The sequence below is a fragment of the Sorex fumeus genome, unplaced genomic scaffold (assembly GCF_029834395.1).
Source record: "Sorex fumeus unplaced genomic scaffold, SorFum_2.1 ptg000098l, whole genome shotgun sequence".
Lineage (NCBI taxonomy): Eukaryota > Metazoa > Chordata > Mammalia > Eulipotyphla > Soricidae > Sorex > Sorex fumeus.
The window spans coordinates 86730781-86751636 of record NW_026606155.1 but is presented as its reverse complement, the minus strand read 5'-3'; the positions used below and the strand labels follow the sequence as shown (position 1 = coordinate 86751636).

At 46.7% G+C, this 20856-nt stretch overlaps 1 protein-coding gene across 1 annotated transcript in view; it reads right to left on the bottom strand.

Annotated features, from left to right (window-relative positions):
* Positions 1 to 20856, bottom strand: part of STARD9 (StAR related lipid transfer domain containing 9) — a 112085-nt gene that overhangs the window by 25239 nt on the left and 65990 nt on the right. Inside the window, exons 14-20 of the mRNA XM_056133972.1 lie at positions 20352 to 20429; positions 12518 to 12589; positions 10886 to 11065; positions 3597 to 3648; positions 2981 to 3118; positions 2040 to 2122; positions 1797 to 1903 (exon numbers count right to left, since the gene is read on the bottom strand). Coding sequence (XP_055989947.1) covers positions 1797 to 1903; positions 2040 to 2122; positions 2981 to 3118; positions 3597 to 3648; positions 10886 to 11065; positions 12518 to 12589; positions 20352 to 20429 — 710 coding nt within the window. The remainder of the gene's footprint in view (positions 1 to 1796; positions 1904 to 2039; positions 2123 to 2980; positions 3119 to 3596; positions 3649 to 10885; positions 11066 to 12517; positions 12590 to 20351; positions 20430 to 20856) is intronic.

The following is a 20856-nucleotide window of genomic DNA, read 5'->3' as shown; positions in this document are numbered from 1 at the left end:
GGGCTTCATTGTAGGGTAACATTGGTTTGTCATTTCTCCCTGGTCGCATAAAGCTTAGGTTTATTGGATTACACCATTCACAGTGCTCCTGAGGCACTCCCATTCCTCTGTGTTTATCTTTAACCTCTTCTCTGTGCTCTGTTTCCCCAACCTGTCAATGACCTTTATCCCCAAATCAGACTCTGTTGACTTGTAAGGTTAGATCCTTCTGAGGACTCTGGATTTGTATTTGTAAGTGAAATATTGCTTTTCTCCTTCCCTAATGCCCTTTTGCATGGTTTACTTCAGAGCAATGTCCTTTTTGTATAGATACAGGATGACAGTTAATGCTCTGTTTTTATAACTTGGGAGTTAACTGACTCCAAATAATACTCACTCCTGGGCATCTGTTTTGTTTCAACTTAAGCCTCAGTTACCCTTAGTTCCTAGCATCCCAAAAGCAGGGTCCTGATGAGGTACTGGATGGACCCAGGGCAAGCTGTGAGCTACCCTGGCATCGAAACGAGCCAGGCCAAGCGCCATAACACTTAACTATAAATTAAGAGAACAGTCATGGACAAATTCTGTCATAATCCAAAGAGTGTCAACTGGATTAGGACCCGGCTAGGGTTAGCAAAGACTAATAGGGCCTGAGCACTGTAGTCTGAGATCTATAGTGAAATGTCCCCAGGAGAGCTACCCTATAAGCTTACTGCATCTCTTACTGTGTCCATACAAAATGACTAATAGACGAATGTTTAGATGGCTGTTGAACTAAGGAAAGGAGAAACACACCCCTAGATGGTATTTTGCCCTTAGGCAAGTCCTCTTGCTGGATAAGAATTTGTCCTAGAAGAAGCCTCCCTGGAGGGAAGGACTTTTACATCTGTTGATTATATGACCACACCTATGTGTAATTGCTACCCTAACCCCTCATGATTTGGGATATAAGTAAGGCTGTAAGAGTGAGTAGGAAGAGGAGAATTGCGGAGAATAAGGAAGAGGAGAATAGAGGGGGACGGAGGTGAAGGAGGAGAATCAACGAGGATAAAGAAGGAATACGGGAGTGGATGAGACTGGAAGGAGAATCAAGATGATATTGGAATAAACTGCAACTGATCACCAAGAATGCAGGTGGTGAGAGGACACCGCAGTTTCGAATTCATTTTCTGAATATACACTTCATGTCTCAGGGACAGAATGCAGGTGAATGAGAGGGAAGCAAAAATAAAAGATTCCCACAGAATCTTGAAGAGTTCTGTTCAGTCCTGGGAGCCAACTGATACTAAACGCACTCACACCAGCAGCCCTGAATGGGAAGGGCAGCTGGGGAGGGAGGTTCAAAGCAAAGAGATCTACAAACATGTCTCCAATCAGTGGACAGAGGAAAGTGGCCACAGGAAGCAGCATCACATCTTCCTTTCAGTGATGAAGAAATTGCAGCAGCAAAGAGGAAATGAATTATAGCCAAGACCACTTCATCGCCAATTCTGAGCTAAGTGGGGCTGGAACGATAGCACAAGCGGGTAGGGCGTTTGCCTTGCATGCAGCCAACCTGGGTTTGATTCCCAGCATCCCATATGGTCCCCTGAGCACCGCCAGGGGTGATTCCTGATTTCAGAGCCAGAAGTAATCCCTGAGCACAGCTGGGTGTGACCCAAAAAGCGAAAAAACAAAAAACAAAACTTACCCAAGCAGGACTTAGGGTTCAGACCAGGCCCTGCTCAGACCTTGTCTGCAGACACCCATCTCCTCCCCACTACTCCACAGAATTAAGAAAAAGGTTCTCCAGCAGGTACAAGCAGCTGTTTCCTCACCTTTCCTTGCAAAGCAAAGGGCAGAGACCAAAGCGGGGGGCAGTGACATCTCCGTCCAAGTCCAGCCATTCCAAAGAGCCGCTGCTGCCACCAACAGGCTCTCCAACCTAAGAATGAGGAGCACAGCAGAGTGAGGCTACCAGCAAGGCTGCCACCTAGGCAGAGGCAAAGCTGGAGACATTCCCCCCAAGGGGGACAAGCAGGCAGGGAGCTTTGGCCGCCACCGGAGAGCATGGCGCTGACCTGTCTCCGCTGCCGCAGGACTGCGGCCTCTGCAGGGTGGTTGAATCGGAACTTCTTAGCTTTCCCCAGGGTGATGACAGCTCCTAGCACAGAGACAGATGGGAGGTCAGGAACGGCTCACAGCTAAGGCCACCTTCCACACAGGGCACTGCCCTGGGGGACAAAGCCCCCCACCAAACACATACAAAGTGGACAGTTGAGCACTCAGGCACGTGCTCATGGCACATCAAGTAGCTCATGTGCAGGAGTCATAAAAGAATAGGAGCAGAGCTGGTGGATCAAGTAAAGACAATGCGTTCCAGGTGAAGCCGTGAGGGAACGACTCGAGGAAGTGGGGGAAACGGAACTCAGCCTCAGACAGAGAGAACTTGAGCAGATTAGTTAAGGGTGGCAAGTTAAGATTAGTTAAGAGTGATGGGAATAAGGGGGGTCAGTGCCAAGAACAATGTTAGGGAGTGAAGGAACTGAGAACATTGTATGGAGGGGCTGAAAGAGATCCTACAGGGGTAAGGTGCTTGCAGCAGACCCTAGTTTCATCCTCAGCATTATCTGATCCCCCAAGCACCAAGAGAGATGCCTAAGCGCAGAGTCGGGAGTAACCCCTGAGCACTGGCAGGTATGGCCCAACCACCCTCTTCCCACAAAGAACAACCTGTTTAAGCCTTGTAACAACCTTTATGTTCTCCCCAATGACCTAGACTGCTCCAAGGAAAGAGTTTCAGCATTTTTTTGTGGCCCGGAGCTAGCAAACAGACACAAATGCCAGAGAATGCTCCTCCACTTGGGAGCCAGGACTTCCTGTTTCTGGGAAGAGGATCATATTAGGAAAGCTGTAAAGGCAGCAGCAACTAGTAGTCCAGCTGAGCTCTCTGGATATGGGCCATGAGGACAGAACTAGCCATCAAACATCCTGGCACCATCTGGGTGGGAGACAGTCCTACCTTGGGTCAGACGACAGGATGTGGTGACCTCCCGGCCATTGACTGTGCACCGGGCGCCCTGAGCCGGCCTCAGAATGACCACCCCACAGGCACTGGTGATCGTGCAGTGGTCTCTCTCGATCCACTGACCCTGCAATACTGTAGGAGAAATGGGTCACATGGGCTTGGGGAGAGCCCCAGGAAAGAGCCCCTCTATTCCATGAGATCAAATCCACATCTGGAAAGTGACAAGAAAGAGCAAGCCAACCCAGCCTCCTGAAACCACCCTGGTCTGGACCCTCCCATAGTGTGGACATCCTCTGGTCACTCCCCAGAGACCCACAACCCAGCAGCAGAAGAGGAGAAATTGGGCACGAGAGAGTATGGAGGTTAAGCAGTACCCTCTCACCTGACAACCTCAGTTTGGTCCCTAGCATCTGATCCTCCAAGCATCCCTGGAAATAGCCTTGGGGCTCCCAACCAGAGGTTTTGGGGTGCTGGGTGACCAAGAATCATGGGAAATCGCTCTTGGGCCCCCTAAGTACTGCTTGGGAGACCCCCATCCCCAAAAAGAGAATCTCTTGATGCTCAGATTCTTTCCTCTCAAGCAGAAATGCCCTTAGGCCCTGTCACTTACCAATGTCCTGTTCCTGCTCTGAATCGATCCTTCCTATTTTAGTGATCCCCTCCTAAAGGGAGAAGCAAAGTCAATTTAATGACAATAAAAGGGAAGCAGCCCTACCCCAGGAGAGTTTGCCAGGTTTAGATATTATCACCATCTTCCTGCCTGTCCCAGTCTTTCCCACACTTCTCAACTCTGGTACAGACTGTTTGACAGCTCTGCCTACTAACTCTGCAGTCCCAGAGCCCCGGGGAATGCAGGAGCAAACTGTATATGATGAACAGGATATGACAAACTCATGTTACCAGCTCTGGGTAACATGCGACAAACAACAAACACTGTCTCCCATTGCCGGGGTTACAGATTGTGTGAGCAGGTGTGAAAATATAGCTTTCCTCCAAGAACCTAAGGCTTATGGGGTCCAACCTTGGCACAGTCAGTCTCAAAGAGGCGCACCTTTCAGGACGATGTAAGGCAGTGTGAGATTTTTAACCTTCTCGGTCAGCAGACGAAGTTCAAACAGCAGAGTAACAGACAGCACAGTCTAAGAGGGAAAAGGAAAGCACAGAGCAGAAACGCACATCTAGAATCAAAGTAGCACTAGAAAAGAGAAGAGGCAGAAGCCAGAGTTAGTGTGAATGAATCGCTGGGTTAGCAGAGCCTTGGTCCCTTTCCACTATGGTAATTCTGCTGGGAGAACACACATGGCCAGAGATGTGGAATCTCAGATGTGTGTTTAACATCCCAGGCACATGCTAAATGCTTTATAAATATCTCCTATCTGATCCTCGACAATCCCAAACCTAGGTGTTCTTCTCTGCCCGCCTCCACCCCATCACAGATGGGAATCTGAAGTTCCAGGAAAAGCTGCCCCGGGAACCCAAAGGCTGAGGAGGAAGGAGCACTCTGGCTAAGGGCCAGTTCCCTCTGGGTTCTGATTCCAGGTTTTCCAGCCTCACCCAGCACCTCCCCAGCAGCCGATGCTTGCAAAGTGACCACTAGAGAACCAGCAGCCAAAGAGGGGGAGATTGTTCTAGATGCCCCCAAATAGGCTGTGAGAAGGAAGACTCTGGGAAGGCTCAGTCACACTGCACTAGTAAACACAGCCAGAGCCAGTGAGAGGAGCACAGGGTCAAGCACTAGCCCTGAAGAGCAGCGATAAAGGGGTCACTACCCTTTGTGAGGGATGAGCCAGTCCCAAAGATGATGCACTTTTCTCCCCAAAGAGTAAAGACCACAGCACCACACAGCCTATACATCTGCGGGTAGACACTGCCAACATGGTGACGGAGCGGCAGCACTAGGGGCTGGGGGTCCACCTGCACTCTGCCCTGGGTGCTTTCCGGAGATCACCCAAGGAGAACAGTTGCCAGAGGGTTTCCAGAGACTCTTCGAAGTTTGTAACTGAGCACACAGATGCAAATAAAGAAAACCCTTGGTGATTACAACTGTATGGTTAAGCAGAATCCTAACAAGAGGTTGCAGGCCTGCTCTGCACGACTGAGGCCCTGGGCCTTCCCAAGTATTTCCCCCAGGTGGCATGGGGAAAAAGTAGGGAAATGAGCACATGGAACACAGAAATGCCTGGAATATAGACAGAGCCAACTTGAACCCTGGAGCTTAGGTTCACAGTGAGTGCACGATGTGGGGGCACATCTCTGTAGGCATAGGACTGTGGGGAAAGCGTGTCAGAGGATGGGCTGGTCTCCACATCTTCACTTCCATCTTCGCTCCCTTGTGAGACTCACTTCACTGCTGACCTTCTTCAGTCCCTGAGCTCCATGACTTGACTTAGCTTCCTCTGCTTACCCCACAGCCAATCAATGCATCAAGTCAGTTCTACTCCAACACTGACCATTCTGATCCATCCAAGAGAACTTGCCGGTCTCTTCCTGACCTCCAGCCTCTCTCTGCGATTCTGAATAATGGAAGGACTCTGGGTAACTGGAGCTGTTATGGGAATAGTCACATCTGCCCAGGGCATTGTTACTGCGAGAACTTCTGCTCTGGTGCCAGAAAATAAACTATCTCTTTGAAAGATTTCGTCCCTGCCAGTAGGTCAACCTGTTCGTGTCGGGGTGAATGCATCATCAGGCCGATGGTGCTTTCAGGCTTCCTAATATGCCAAAATTGCCACCGTGCCATTGGCTGGACGCCAACAACTTGGGACCAACCTTACCAAGAAATTAAATGGCCAAAAGTTAGATATATGGGAGCCATGGTCACAAACTACCACTGGCTCAGCTATATAAGCTCATCTATTGGCCTTATTTCAGAAACCCATAAATCTTGAAAGAGATTAAAAGTATCAATTAATCTTGGACCCACATATTGCTGAACAGACAGGGGTAAATTGGAGGGGATGGGTTGGCCTGGTGCCCACCCAAGCAGAGCTCCAGGCAGCTGCTTGCTTCCACAATCCAAAATCATGGCCATATCATGACCTCACTCCATCATCTCAGGACAGATCTCACCGAGACATAATCTGCTGAAAATTCTGGTACGCAGGTTTTGTGACTGAAATCTCCAGGCTTTCTTGGGGTTGAGATGGGCTACCTCCCCCCACCTCCCTGTACTTCCAGAAGCTGGTGCAGTCACATTCACACCCCAAATCTGCCACCCAACTGAAAAGCAACTCCAGCCTTACCATTCTGATAGAAAAACCAAATGCCCTGAACAAACACCATGACCTCTTAACACTTGCATTGCAAACCATAATGCACAAAAGGAAAAGGAGAGAGCAAGAAGGAAAGTGCCTCCCACAGAAGAAGGCTGGGGGTGGGGGTGGGGGTGGGATGTGGGAGCATGGTGGTAGGGAAACAGGACATTGGTGGTGGGAAATGTACACTGCTGGAGGGATGGGTGCTGGATCATTGTATGACTGAAACCCAATCATGAACAGCTTTGTAATTGTCTATATCTGTCTCTGTCACTGTCCTCCCATTGTTCATTGATTTGCTCGAGTGGGCCCAGTAACGTCTCCATTGGAGACTTTGTTGTTACTGTTTTTGGCATATCGAATACAACATGGGTAGCTTGTCAGGCTCTGCCATGCGGGCGAGATACTCTTGGTAGCTTGCTGGGCTCTCAGAGAGGGGCGGAGGAATCGAACTCAGGTCGACCATGTTGGCTGCATGCAAGGCAAACGCCCTACCGCTGTGCTATCGCTCCAGCCCATGGTCTATATCATGGATATTCAATTAAAAATTATTTTTAAGTAATGTGGAGTTCATGCCCAGTTTAAACAGCTTAATCAATGGCTGCCCCCGTGCCTGACTGTCCTCATTGGGGCCCCTTGGAGGGGGCGGGTTGAGTTTCCCTCCCTGCCCCGAGCAGAGCCCCGGCAGCCAAAGACCTCCAGAACCAGCCACAGCCATGCTGAGACCACTCTCCACACGTCCAGACAAGCCTCATGCATGAAGGAACTGGCAGAGGAACCCAGGCATGCGGGTCCCCGGGCTGAGATCTCCAATCCTGCTCAGATCAGGACTGGACATTCTCCACCCAGATCCACCATCTTCCAGTAAGTAGGCGTTATACCCACCAGCTGTGGCCAGCGCCAGGTGGTCCCATCAACAGCCAAGACCCAGAGACTATAAAACCCAGCTCCCGGAAGTGCGCAGCCGCATTTGCGGCCGTGCAACATCTTATTTTCCCGTTTTTACTTTAGAGAACCCGGCAGGCTACTGAAAGTATCCTGCCCACATGGCAGAGTCTGGCAAACTTCCCGTGTCTCGTACTCCATATGCCAAATACCAGTAGCAATGATAGGTCTCATTCTCCTAGCCATGAAAGAGCATTGAATATGGCTCCTTTAAAATCTCAGGGCTAGGAAGAAGGAGACTTACTGGTGCCTGCTCGAGGCAATCGACAAACAGGATGAGATGATTGTGATTGTGAATCAATGGCTGAATAAATAGCAGTAGCACTGTAGCACTATCCTCCCATTGTTCATCGATTTGCTCAGGCAGGCCCAGAAACATCTCCATTGTGAGACTTATTGTTACTGTGTTTAGCATATCGAATACATCATGGGGAGCTTGCCAGGCTTTTCCCTGCAGGCGAGATACTCTCAGTAGCTTGCTGGGGTCTCTGAGAGGGGTGGAGGAACTGAACCCGGGTCGGCCAGGCCTGCAGCATGCAAGGCAAACACCCTACCTGCTGTGCTATTGCTCCAGCCCAAATAGCAGTACTCCTCCATAAAAAAAAAAAAAGAAGAAGAAAAAAAGACTCAGTCCCTGACAACTTCCCTGAAGACTTACCATAAGATCACATATTTTCTAAATATGATTTTGCTAACACCTCACAGCCTATGTGCAATGCAGCATCAGCAGCCAAATTTCTCCAGGGATAGAACCAGCACTACCTTTCCCCCATAAATGTACTATTCCCTTTAAATGTTATCTGGGGCCAATTTTGAAAACAAAGCTTGAGAGCATAGGGAGTTTGACCACACCAAGGAAGTCCTGCCAGACACAGGGACTGTCTTCCCACAGTAGCATTGTCCTCCCATTGTTCATCGATTTGCTCAAGCAGGCACCAGTAATGTCTTACAACAAATTGTGAGACTTGTTGTTACTGTTTTTGGCATATTAAATATGTCATGGGTAGCTTGCCAGGCTTTGCCATGTGGGCAAGATACTCTCAGTAGCTTGCCGGACTCTCCAAGAGGGGCAGAGGAATCGAACCCGGGTCGGCCATGTTGGCCGCATGCAAGGCAAATGCCTTACCCGCTGTGCACTGCTCCACAGTAGGATAGCAAATTTGATGAGGACAGGATATAAGGCTGTAGCTACCATGGTCACTAAGTCTCAAAACAATACTTTAAAAATGAGGTCCTGCGGCTACATGCAAAAAAATGGGCTCAGAACTCTGCCTAACACCATGTACAAAAGTAAGATCAAAATGGATTAAAGACCTCAACATCAAACCAGAAACCATAAGGTACATTGAAGACAAAGTTGGCAAAATAATCCATGACATTGAAGCTAATGGTATCTTCAAAGATGCCACGCCACTGGCCAAGCAAGTGAAAACAGAGATAGATAAATGGGACTATCTTAAACTAAGACGCTTCTGCACCTCCAAAGAAACAGTGACCAAAATACAAAGACAGTCTACAGAATGGGAAAGGATATTCGCCGAATACACATCTGACAAGGGGTTGATATCCAGGATATACAAAATACTGGTTAAACTCCACAAGAAGAAAACATCCAACCCCATCCAAAAATGGGGCAATGAAATGAACAGAAACTTTCTCAAAGAAGAAATCCGAATGGCAAAAAAAGCACATGAGAAAATTCTCTACATCACTAATCATCAGGGAGATGCAGATCAAAACCACAATGAGATACCATCTCACACCTCAGAGACTGGCCCACATTCAAAAGAACAAAAGCAACCGATGCTGCTGGCGCGGATGTGGCGAGAAAGGGACACTCCTTCACTGTTGGTGGGAATGTCGACTGGTTCAGCCCTTCTGGAAAACAGTATGGACGATTCTCAAAAAATTAGAAATTGAGCTCCCATTTGACCCAGCAATACCACTCCTGGGAATATATCCCAGAGAGGCAAAAATGTATTCGAAGTGACATCTACACTTGTTTGTTCATTGCAGCACTCTTTACAATAGCCAGAAACTGGAAGAAACCTGAATGCCCAAGAACAGATGACTGGTTAAAGAAACTTTGGTACATCTACACAATGGAGTACTGTGTAGCTCTTAGAAAAGATGAAGTCATGAAATTTACATACAAGTGGTACAACATGGAAAGTATCATGTTAAGCGAAATGAGTCAGAAAGAGAGGGATAGACATAGAAAGATTGCATTCATCTGGGGGATATAAAGTAACAAAATATGAGATTAATACCCAAGAATAGCTGAGATCAGCACCAGGAGGATTACTCCATAGCTAAGTGGCCAGTCGGGCATTCTAGAGGAAAGGGCAGCTCAGATAGAGAAGGGAGCACCAAATAAAGGATGTTTGGAGGATCCCCCCAGGAGGGGAGATGCATGTCGAAAGTAGACTATGGACTGAACATGTTTGCCACTCAATGCCTCTTTTGCAGACCACAACACCCAAAAGGAGAGAGAGAACACAGGGGATTGCCCTGCCACAGAGGTAGGGGGGATGAGGGGATGGGGGTGGGGGGGATATTATCCATGGTGGTGGAAAACGGGCACTGGTGGAGGGATGGGTATCTGATCATTGTATAATCAAACCCAAGCACAAAAAATTGTAAATCTACAACTGTACCTCATGGTGTTTCACTAATAAAAAAATATAAAAAAAATGAGGTCCTGAAAGGTTATCACGTATGTCCCTTTACCTACTTTTAACGCTCAGTTCTTGTCCCACATGATCATTTCCAACTAATATTCTCATATTAGTCCCTTCTCTATCTTACCTACCCCCGGCCCCAAACAGCTTTGTAAGGATCGACGTCATGGTTATTCAATTTAAAAAATATATTTAAAAAAATGAGGACCTGAGGGCAGAAAAGAGAGTACAGGGAACAAGGCACTTGCCTTTCACACAGCAACGGGTTTCATTGCATTTCATTCATCTCCTGAGCACCTCTAGAAGTGACCCTGGGCACAGAGCCAGGAGTATGCTCTGAGCACCACCAGGGCTGGAAGAAGCTGCTGAGTATCACGAAGTGGGTCAACACTTGCCACCCCCTCTCCCCCCCACCACACACACACACAAGAAAAAACCAGATAAGGCAGCTGTGCTCTCCAGACTCCTCATTTCTTGCGTAGGCTTTTCTAGATCTACTGTCTGAGACCACCCCCTTCTTTCCCGTGTAAATCTAGTATTGAGGAAGGAAAGGTGTGTTTTGTGCTGGTTCGGGAGCTGAAGTAAGTGAGGAAGTATTAGAAAGAAATGGTTCAAATCTGTGGTTGCCTTTAGCCTCTGAAAGCCATCAGCCAGCAGCTGCACTGCAGCTCATGAGGACAGGGGTCTCTGAGGCCTGGGGCACCCCCAGGCCTGCAGATGGCAGTGAAGCAAGGACACAGCAGCAGCAACAGCATTCTGACTTGAGAACCGGAAATAAAGGCATTCAGAACAAAAAGCAAGTTACATAAGAGCAACAGTAGCAGCAGCTGGAAAACAAGCGATTGTTCAGATTTTCCTGCCTTTCTGCTCTATTTACACAAGAGCTAAACGATCACAATCAGTCGACTTGCCCAGTTTCCTGAGGATATCAGCTGCCAGGGGCCCCTGCAGCGTCTGTCTCTGTCCAGCACCCGGCTGCTAGGTCACCTGGAGTGGCGGCAGGGGGAGAGCCTACTCACCTTGAGGTGATAAAGCACCACCCCAGTGCTGAGCACATCGTCCTCCAAGGCCATGAGATGAGGCAGGCTGGAGTTGATGACCACCTCGGCCCTCTTCCTGTTGATGTCCACTCGATAATGCTCCACCAGGACCTTCCACTCACCCCACTTCTGGCGCCAGTCTTTTGTCAGCTGATCTATCTGCAGAGAGGAAGTGATACCTCAGATGTGCAGCCTGGGGAGCTGACTAAGGGTCAGGTGCCACCCCAGCTGCCACCTAGTGGCATTACTTCCTCACCTTTGAAAGCCCCACACTATTACCTGCACCTGCTCTGTAAGCTGTTTTGTAAGCGTTCTTCAGTAAGCACGTGTTACTTTCATAAATAGAAATGCACTCAGAAAATGTTATCGTTAAAATTTTCTCTACCGAACAGAGAATTTTTTTGTAATTTAAAAAATGCCAAGACACTACTTTAAAAATTTGTGATGCTAGACTTCTCTTTATAATTTCCCTTTCCCTGGTATCCTTCTTGGGAATCCTTTAATGAATGAACACTCCTTTCCCAAGATGACGCACCTTGGCTCTAACACAGTTTAAAGACCCAGACAGAGGAACAGGGAGAAGGTTCAAAGGGCTTTAGCATATACTTTGCATGTGGAACCCCTGGTTTGCTCCCTGGCACCACATGACTCCTCTGCTGGGAATAGTCCTGAGCACTGCTGGGTGTGGCCCCAAACCACAATAAACTGTAAAGCCCCACAATGCAACCAAGAAGAATCTCCCAAGGGGAGAATGGAGACTATAAGAAACTGTTCATATAGCAAAGAAAACAGCAACATTAAAGCAGTAACAACCTGAGGGTTCACTATGTGTCAGGAACAGAGTAAGAGTAAAAACACCAAGAGGAGCTAAGGAACAACAAAAGACAATGCTGAACATTGGATCCTTTTCCCCTTGTTTGAAATGGGGGGACTAGAGGAACTGAGAAATCCAAGAAAAAGGAATCAGATTCAGCTAAGAATGTCTCTCCTACAGGGGAATGCTTATGAAAAATGAAATGAGGTTAAGTTCAGGCTCTCTAGAAACAACATTTTTTTTATATAGTAATTGAGTGGGAGGTTTGAAAACAGTAAAACTTCAGGGGTCCGTAGTGAACTGGGCTGGATAAGGGCCTGGGAATTGGGACAGAGGAGTCAACCTGGCACAGTTCAATACCCTCTCCGACACAGCCCGGCGTCAGAGAACCAGCAAGTTCAAGTCCAGGTGAGCAGGCTGGGGGAATGAAAAAATGCTAAAGAGTCAGGGAAATTTCTGACTCTCTTACTTCATCTCTCGTGTAATAGAGAAACCTTTTATAAGCCCCAAATCAGAACACATACTATACAAAGTAATTTTGAGAAATTTCTGGGTTTTGATATATGATCCTGAAGTTATATGATCCTGAGTGACAAAATGCAACAATGCCGGGTTATTTGCTTTGATAATGTATAAAAATGTTGCAAAAAAAAAAAACTGGGACATTTGGTTGCAGCATCTAAATCTAATCTGTTAGCAATTACTGCCTCCATCTTCCTTTAAAATGTCTCGAAAACCACAACATCACGTCTGTTCACAGGGTGATAAACACTGCTGAGTCGGCCCAACACACCCACCTTTAGTTCATTTTGGAGAACCAGTTCCTTCAGATTTTCATCTTTTTCTTCGACCAATGAACTGAAGTTTCTCTGCACAAAGGAAAAGATGTGTTTGGTGGCCCCTACCCTTACTTTTCTGAAGAAAATGTACAAGTAAAGGGGAAATGTTGGCATTAAAATCAGAAACAAATCAACAACACAGTATTTGGGTTCAGATTGGTACCAAGAGGAATTCCAAGAAATTTTCTTGGAGGGCACTGCACCATGTCATATATTTGGCCCCACACTGAGCATACCCGGGAAAACACCCTCTGGGCAACAGTGAGAGGATGCCTCCTCATCTGAAGTCCCCACAGGGAATCAGAGGAACAGAGGAACCCCCTTTCTGTCTGCTCCCACCTACTCCCTGATGTTCATGAAAACAAAGCAAGATTCTGGTACTATGAAGAAACAGGAATTTTGTGATTAAAATTCTTTGTGTTAGTCTTTGGGAGGTGAGGGAGCCACACCTGGCAGTGCTCAGGTCTTACTTCCAGCACTCAGGGATCACTCCTGGCTCAGGAGACCCTTTAGGGGGACAGGGATCAAACCAAGGTAAGCTGCATGCAAGGCAAGTGCCCCACCTGCACTCAGACCTTAGTCTTTTGTTTTTTTTGTTTGTTTGAATTTTTATTAGTGAAACACCATGAAATACTACTTCCACTACCCAGCCGTCGCCACACTCCAGGACGCTTTCCGGACCCGCGCGGCTGCAAGCGGCCACGCGACACATCATAAGACACTAAATACCCGTCTTCTGGAATTGTCGTACCATATTTGATAGGGTTCAAATATGGTAACACCTACAAGGGTGATTAGAGGTCACCCCAAAAGCCTCTATACCTCTCGGAAAGACTGGCAAGCTACCGAGAGCATTCCGCCCGCACGGAAGAGCCTGGCAAGCTATCCGCTGTGTATTCGATATGCCAAAACCAGTAACTACAACTGGTCTCATTCACCTGACCCTGAAGGCTTCACCGACATGGCAGCACTGAGAAGGATGAGAAAGGAGAGGCCGACAAAATCTCAAGGCCGACCTAGGCTGCCACAACGAAGGAAGACAAAAATGATCGTCTGTACTTTCAATGCACGTACGCTAGCATCAGATGCATCCATCGAGGACCTGATGGTACAAGCGCGAATGATCAAGTACGACATCATTGGTCTGACCGAGACAAGAAGACATGAATCTCACCATGCCGTTTTCGACACTGGAGAAGAATTGTTCCTCGGAACATGCGATAAAAGAGGTGTTGGAGGCGTCGGTGTCCTTGTCAACACAAACTTGGCCAAGAGCATTGATTCATTCGAATGCCTAACAACCCGAATCGGACGTTTATATTTGAATAGATGTGGCTCACTGCCTGCAGTTTCTATCTTCGTTGTCTACGCACCAACATCTCATTATGATGAAAGAGAAATCGAGAAGTTCTACATGGAGCTAGAGAAGTTCTATAAAGAAGACCACACCTTCTACAAGATCATTGTGGGTGATTTTAATGCCAAGATAGGACCGAGAAGATCAGCTGAAGAACTTCACATCGGAACCCATGGCCTAGAATGGAACGAACAGGGTGAGAGACTGTCTGAGTTCATCATGTCGACCAAGACCATTCATGGTAACTCACAGTTCCAGAAGGCAGAATCTAAACGATGGACATGGGAGTCTCCCGGTGGACGATTCCACAACGAAATAGACCACATCATATTCAATCGACGGTTTTGCCTGACTGATGTCGCTGTTGTCCCAAAATTTCGAACGGGATCGGACCACCGTCTCCTTCGTGCAAAATTCTACTTCACAGAGCGGGGAGAAAGGGCTGCAAAGTTCAAAAAGAGAACTCCCAGAACGACCACCAACTGGGAACTCTTTGGTACTATTGCGGCAACATGGGAAGATGCCATTGTTGACAACATTGACGAGGAATACGATCGACTGGTTCAGCACCTCCATGAATGTGCGAGGAACGCCAAGAGAGAGATAGCCACAAAAAGTCGCCTATCTTCGAAAACTCTTGAGCTAATTCGCCAGCGTGGTTTGGCGCATGCCTCAGGCAACCGCAAGCTAACGTCCGAGCTCGCAAAGCAGTGCAGAGATGCGATCAAGGAAGACCTCAAAGAGAGAAGAGCAGAAGTACTGGTAGATGTGGCAGAAGCCGGGAAAAGTATTCATAACGCCCGCCTGTCCTTCGCCAACTATAAGACCAAGATGACTGCCCTCCGACGTCCTGATGGATCCATCACATCCTCCAGAACGGCAATGGAGAAGATTATCCATGACTTCTACTCAAATCTCTTCGATAGCCATGTCCACTTGCCGACATACCAAATTCCACAGGATGGGTATGTCGTTCCCAACGTTCTCCCTTCCGAAATCCGACACGCCATTTCGTCAGTAAAGAAGCAAACAGCACCCGGCCCAGACAAGGTCAGACCTGAACACCTGAAGAAACTGCCGTCAGTACTCATCAATACACTGGCTCGGCTCTTCACTCGCTACCTGTCTGAATGCAAGGTTCCATCTCAATGGAAAACCAGCAGGACCGTACTACTGTTCAAGAAGGGAGACATCCATGACATTGGCAACTATCGCCCGATCTGCCTACTGTCTGTCATCTACAAGTTGTTTACTCGAGTCATCCTGAATAGGATTGGCAGAACACTAGATGAAGGACAACCATGTGAGCAAGCAGGGTTCCGCAAAGGATTCAGCACCATCGACCATATCCACACGATAACCAAGCTCATTGAGGTTTCTCGGGAGTTCAAGATGCCGCTCTGCTTAACGTTCATTGATTTAAAGAAGGCCTTTGATTCTGTTGAGACGGAAGCGGTCATTGAAGCCCTAGCCAATCAGGGCATTCAAGCCCAATACATCAGGATCCTCCGTGAGCTGTATTGCGGATTCACTACCAGGATCTCACCATTCTACAAAGAAGTGATCGTTGATGTCAAGAGAGGGGTGCGGCAGGGTGATACCATTTCACCAAAACTCTTCAGTGCCACCCTCGAGAACATCATGCGACGACTGGAATGGGAAGGAATGGGAGTGAAGATAGATGGTCGGCAACTACACCACCTCCGCTTTGCTGATGACATTGTTTTAATAACACCAAACATCAGCCAAGCGGCACAAATGCTGGCCGACTTTGACCGTGAGTGTGGAAAGGTAGGACTACAGCTGAATCTTACGAAGACAATGTTTATGAGAAACAGCCTTGTTCCTGATGCCCCATTCGCTCTCAATGGAATGACCATCTCCGAATGCAACAGCTATGTGTACCTAGGTCGAGAGGTCAACATGACAAATGACCTGGCACCCGAGCTGCGCAGGAGGAAGAGAGCGGCTTGGAACGCCTTCAAGAACGTCGAAGAAATAGCTAAGAGGACGAAGAACCTCCGGCTCCGGGCACATCTCTTTGATTCCACTGCTCTTCCTGCATTAACATATGCCTCAGAGACCTGGGCCCTACGCAAACAAGATGAGAACGCCATTCAGGTCTCCCAAAGAAGAATAGAAAGAGCTATGCTTGGAATATCACGTTTCACTCAAATGAGAGAACGAATCCGGAGTTCTGACATCCGTCGACGATCAAGGATCAGGGACGCTGTCTCATTTGCCAAGGTGTCGAAAATCAGATGGGCTGGTCACGTAATGAGATTTAAAGACGACCGTTGGACTAGAGCTGTTACTGATTGGATTCCACGGGATGTCAAGAGACCGCGTGGCCGCCCACCTACCAGATGGTCAGACTTCTTTGTCAAGATCATGAACGATCAGTTTGAGGCCCTCCATGTTCCCGGAGCGAAGAGATGCCATTGGGCTACACTAGCACGCGACAGGGACAAATGGAGACGTTACTGGCGCCCGCTCGAGCAAATCGAGGACTAACGGGAAGTTAAGTGATTAAGTGACCATGAAATACAGTTGTAGACATTACAAGTTTTTGTGCTTGGGTTTTAGTTATGATCGAGTATTCATCCCTCCACCAGTGCCCATTCTCCACCACCAATGATACCAGTATCCCTCCCACCCCCCTTTCCCCCCCATCTCATCCCACCTCTGTGGCGGGGCATTCCCTTTTGTTCTCTCTCTTCTTTTGGCTGCTGAAGTTTGCAAAAGAGGCATTGAGTGGCAATCATGTTCGGTCTATACTCTACTATCAGCATGCATCTCCCGTCCTGGGAGGATCCTCACAACACCCTTTACTTGGTGTTCCCTTCTGTCCCTCTCTTTCTGACTAATTTCACTTAGCATGATACTTTCCATGTAGTACCACTTGTATGTAAATTTCATGACTTCATCTTTTCTAACAGCTGCATAGTACTCCATTGTATAGATGTACCGAAGATTCTTTAACCAGTCATCTGTTCTCAGGCACTTAGGTTTTTTCCAGATTTTGGCTATTGTGAACAGTGCAGCAATGAACGTAGAGCTGCAGATGTCATTTTGGCTATACTTTTTTGCCTTTCCAGAATATATTCCCAGGAGTGGTATTGCTGAATCAAATGGGAGCTCAATTTCTAATTTTTTGAGAATTGTCCATACCGTGTTTCAAAAAGGCTGAACCAGTCAGCATTCCCACCAGCAGTGAAGGAGTCCCTTTCTCGCCACATCCGTGCCAACACTGGTTGCCTTTGTTGTTTTGGACATGGACCATCTCTGTGGTGTGAGATGATATCTCGTTGTTTTAGATCTGCATCTCCCTGATGATTAGTGATGTAGAGCATTAGAATTTCGTCTTTGAGAAAGTTTCTGTTCATTTCATCACCCCATTTTTTGATGGGGTTGGATGTTTTCTTCTTGTGAAGTTCAACCAGTGCTTATATATCCTTGATAAAGTAAAAGTAAAGTAAAGGCCCTCCCGTTGATCATCAATTTGCTCGAGCGGGCCCAGTAACGTCTCCATTGGAGACTTTGTTGTTACTGTGTCTGGCATATTGAATACTCTCGGTAGCTTGCCGGGCTCTCCGAGAGGGGCGGAGGAATCGAACTCGGGTCGGCCATATTGGCTGCGTGCAAGGCAGACGCCTTACCCGCTGTGCTATCGCTCCAGCCCTTGATATCCTTGATATCAACCCCTAATCAGATGGGTATTGGGTGAATATTCTTTCCCATTCTGTAGATTGCCTTTGTATTCTGGTCACTGTATCTTTTGAGGTGCAGAAGGTTCTTAATTTAAGATAGTACCTTTTTATTTTTTTTATCTCTTTTTCCACTTGGATGGTCAGTGGAGTGTCGTCTTTGAAGATACCATTAGCCTCAATATCGTGGAGGGTTTTGCCGACCTTGTCTTCAATGTACCTTATGGATTTTGGCCTGATGTTGAGATCTTTAATCCATTTTGATCTGACTTTTGTGTATGGTGTTAAGTCGAGGTCTAAGCCCATTTTTTTGCATTTGGTTATCTAGTTATGACAGCACCATTTGTTGAAGAGGCTTTCCTTGCTCCACTTTATGTTTCTTGCTCCCTTATCAAAGAATAGATGTTCATACATTTGGGATTGTGTGTACAGATATTCCAGCCTGTTCCATTGGTCTGTGGCCCTGGCTTTTGTTCCAGTACCATGCTGTTTTAATTATTACCTCTTTGTAGTAGAGTTTGAGGTTGGGGAGGGTAATGCCTCCCCACGTCTTTTTCCCAAGAATTGCTATAGCTAAAGCGAAATGAATCAGAAAGAGAGGGACAGACATAGAAAGACTGCATTCATCTGGGGAACATAAAGTAACAAAATTGGAGACTAACACCCAAGAATCGCCAAGATAACTACCAGTAGGTTTACTTCATACCAGTAGGTTTACTTCATAGCTTGGAGGCCAGCCGCACATGCTATGGGGGAAAGTCAGCTCAGATAGAGGAGGGAGGACCAAATAGAGGGTGTTGGGAGGATCCTCCCAGGATGGGAGATGCATGCTGAAAGTAGACTATAGACCGAACATGATTGACACTTAATGCCTCTTTTGCAAACCACAGCACCCAAAAGGAGAGAGAGAACAAAAGGGAATGCCCTGTCACAGAGCAGGGTGGGATGGGGGGGATAGGGGGTAGGAGGGATACTGGGATCAGTGGTGGTGGAGAATGGGCACTGGTGGAGGGATGGGTACTGGATCATTTTATAGCTGAAACCCAAGCACAAAAATTTGTAAGTCCACAACTGTACCTCATGGTGTTTCACTAATAAAAATTTTTTTTAAAAAGAATCGCTTTAACTATTCGTGGGCATTTATTGTTCCATATGAATTTCAGGAGTGCTTGATCTATTACTTTGAAGAATTTCATGGGTATCCTTATAGGGATCGCATTGAATCTGTATAACGCTTTGGGGAGTATTGCCATTTTGGCAATGTTAATTCTTCCTAACCATGAGCAGGGGATATGTTTCCATTTCCTCATGTCTTCTTTTATTTCATAGAGTAGCTTTTTGTAGTTTTCATTGTAGAGGTCTTTACCTCTTTAGTTAGGCTGATTCCGAGGTATTTGATTTTCTGGGGCACGATTGTGAATGGGATTTTTTTTTTCTGTCACTTTCTTCTGTCTCATTATTTGCGTATAGGAAGGTCATGGATTTGGGGGCATCAATTCTATAGCCTGCTACTTTACTGTACAAGTCTGTTGATTCTAGGAGTTTCTTGGTAGAGGATTTAGGCTTCTCGAGATATAGTATCATATCATCTGCGAATAGTGAGAGCTTGATTTCTTCCTTTCCTATCTGGATGCCTTTAATGTCTCCTTTGTATGTGAATTCCTTCTTTGACCTTGCTGTTTGCAGTATTGTGTCTCTATCCACAGCATCCATCATTCTATGATATGCGTCGGAGTGTTTTTATTAGGGTCTCTTTTAGCTGGCACCCTTCTGGCCCCTTGGATCTGGGTGTCTGCATTCTTTAACTCTGGGAACTTTTCAGCAATGATTTCTTTGACTGTGGCTTTTTCATTGGGGTTGCCTCCCTGTCCTTCTGGTACTCTGATAATCCTAATGTTTCTCTTGGTGTCATCCGCTAGGTCTCTGATTCTCCTTAGAGCTATTTTGAGGTCTTTTCCCATCATTTGTTGTTCCCTATGTGATTTCTGTTGCTTATCTTCAAGCTCACTGATCCTGTCTTCAGCTGTATTCAATCTACTGCTGAGGGCACCCACTGAGTTTTTAATTTCGTCTACTGAATCCTTTATTTGTGACACTTCTTTCTGTAGCTTTTTTATTTTGTTCTCATTTCTTCCTATATTTTCTTGACTACCCGTTCTACTGTTTCTTTCATTTCTTCCTTTAATTTTCTGGATGTCCCTCCATTGATTCCTTGAGTAGTTCCTTGAACATCCTCCACATTTCATCTTGGAATTCTTTATCGGAGAGAGCATATTTGTGGATAACCCGGGTTGAGGATTCAAGACTCTTTTCTTCGTCCTCTCCTTGTAGTGGAGATTTGCGCTGTTTCTTCATGCTGTTTTGGTTGTCTCAAGGTAAAACCTTGGAATTCACGAGCACTGTTCCCTCTTATCATGGAAAAGGATTCTGGATAAGGTTGGTCGATGGTGGTCACCCTTCTCCCTTTCTAGAATCTGACCTTCCTCTCAGGCATTATTCTTTGGCTTATGGCGGGCATCTAGCGAAGTTTTGGAGGAGGTGCTCTTTAATATCGGGCTTGTACAGCTTCTTGCGTACTGCTCTTTTGTTAAATTGGAGTAGGCCAGTGAGTGTTTTGTTTTGTTTTGCAGTGTCAGGGACCACCAGGGCCTCACACATACAAGGCAAGTGGCCTCCTTAAACTGAATTCCCACCCAGCCCTTGAGTAAAGTTCTCGTTGCATAAATACCAGTTTGAAGCTCAGGAGCATGGCCTTCAGTCTTCCGATCTCTTCCCTGAGTTCTCTGATCAGCTTTATGTTCGCATCCTGAAACAGAGAACTCAGTCAATACTCACTGATCTCAGGCCCCACTTTTTCTATGTAGCTAGGTTAAATGAAATTACACCTTTGCTATAAGTTCTCTAACAGTTTTTTTTTTAAAGTATGATCTCTGGACTAGAGCATCAAGTTCAGCTAAGAACATGTGGGAAATCAAATTCTGCCCCACTGTTAAGCCACTAAATTAGAAACACTTGTGGACTGATGTTCGGCTGTACTTTATTAAATCCTCTAGGTGAGTGTGATGCTTGCTAGTTTGAGAATCACAGTTCTGGAATCACTGTTACCTGGTTAGAAGGTAATACAAATGAGGATCAAGCATAGGTGGAAGGTGATAATATTCCTGCACTGTGGCTAAATTTAGTATCTGCTGAATTTACGTGGCCTGATTTCTTTGTCTTCGCCATGTTGGGGA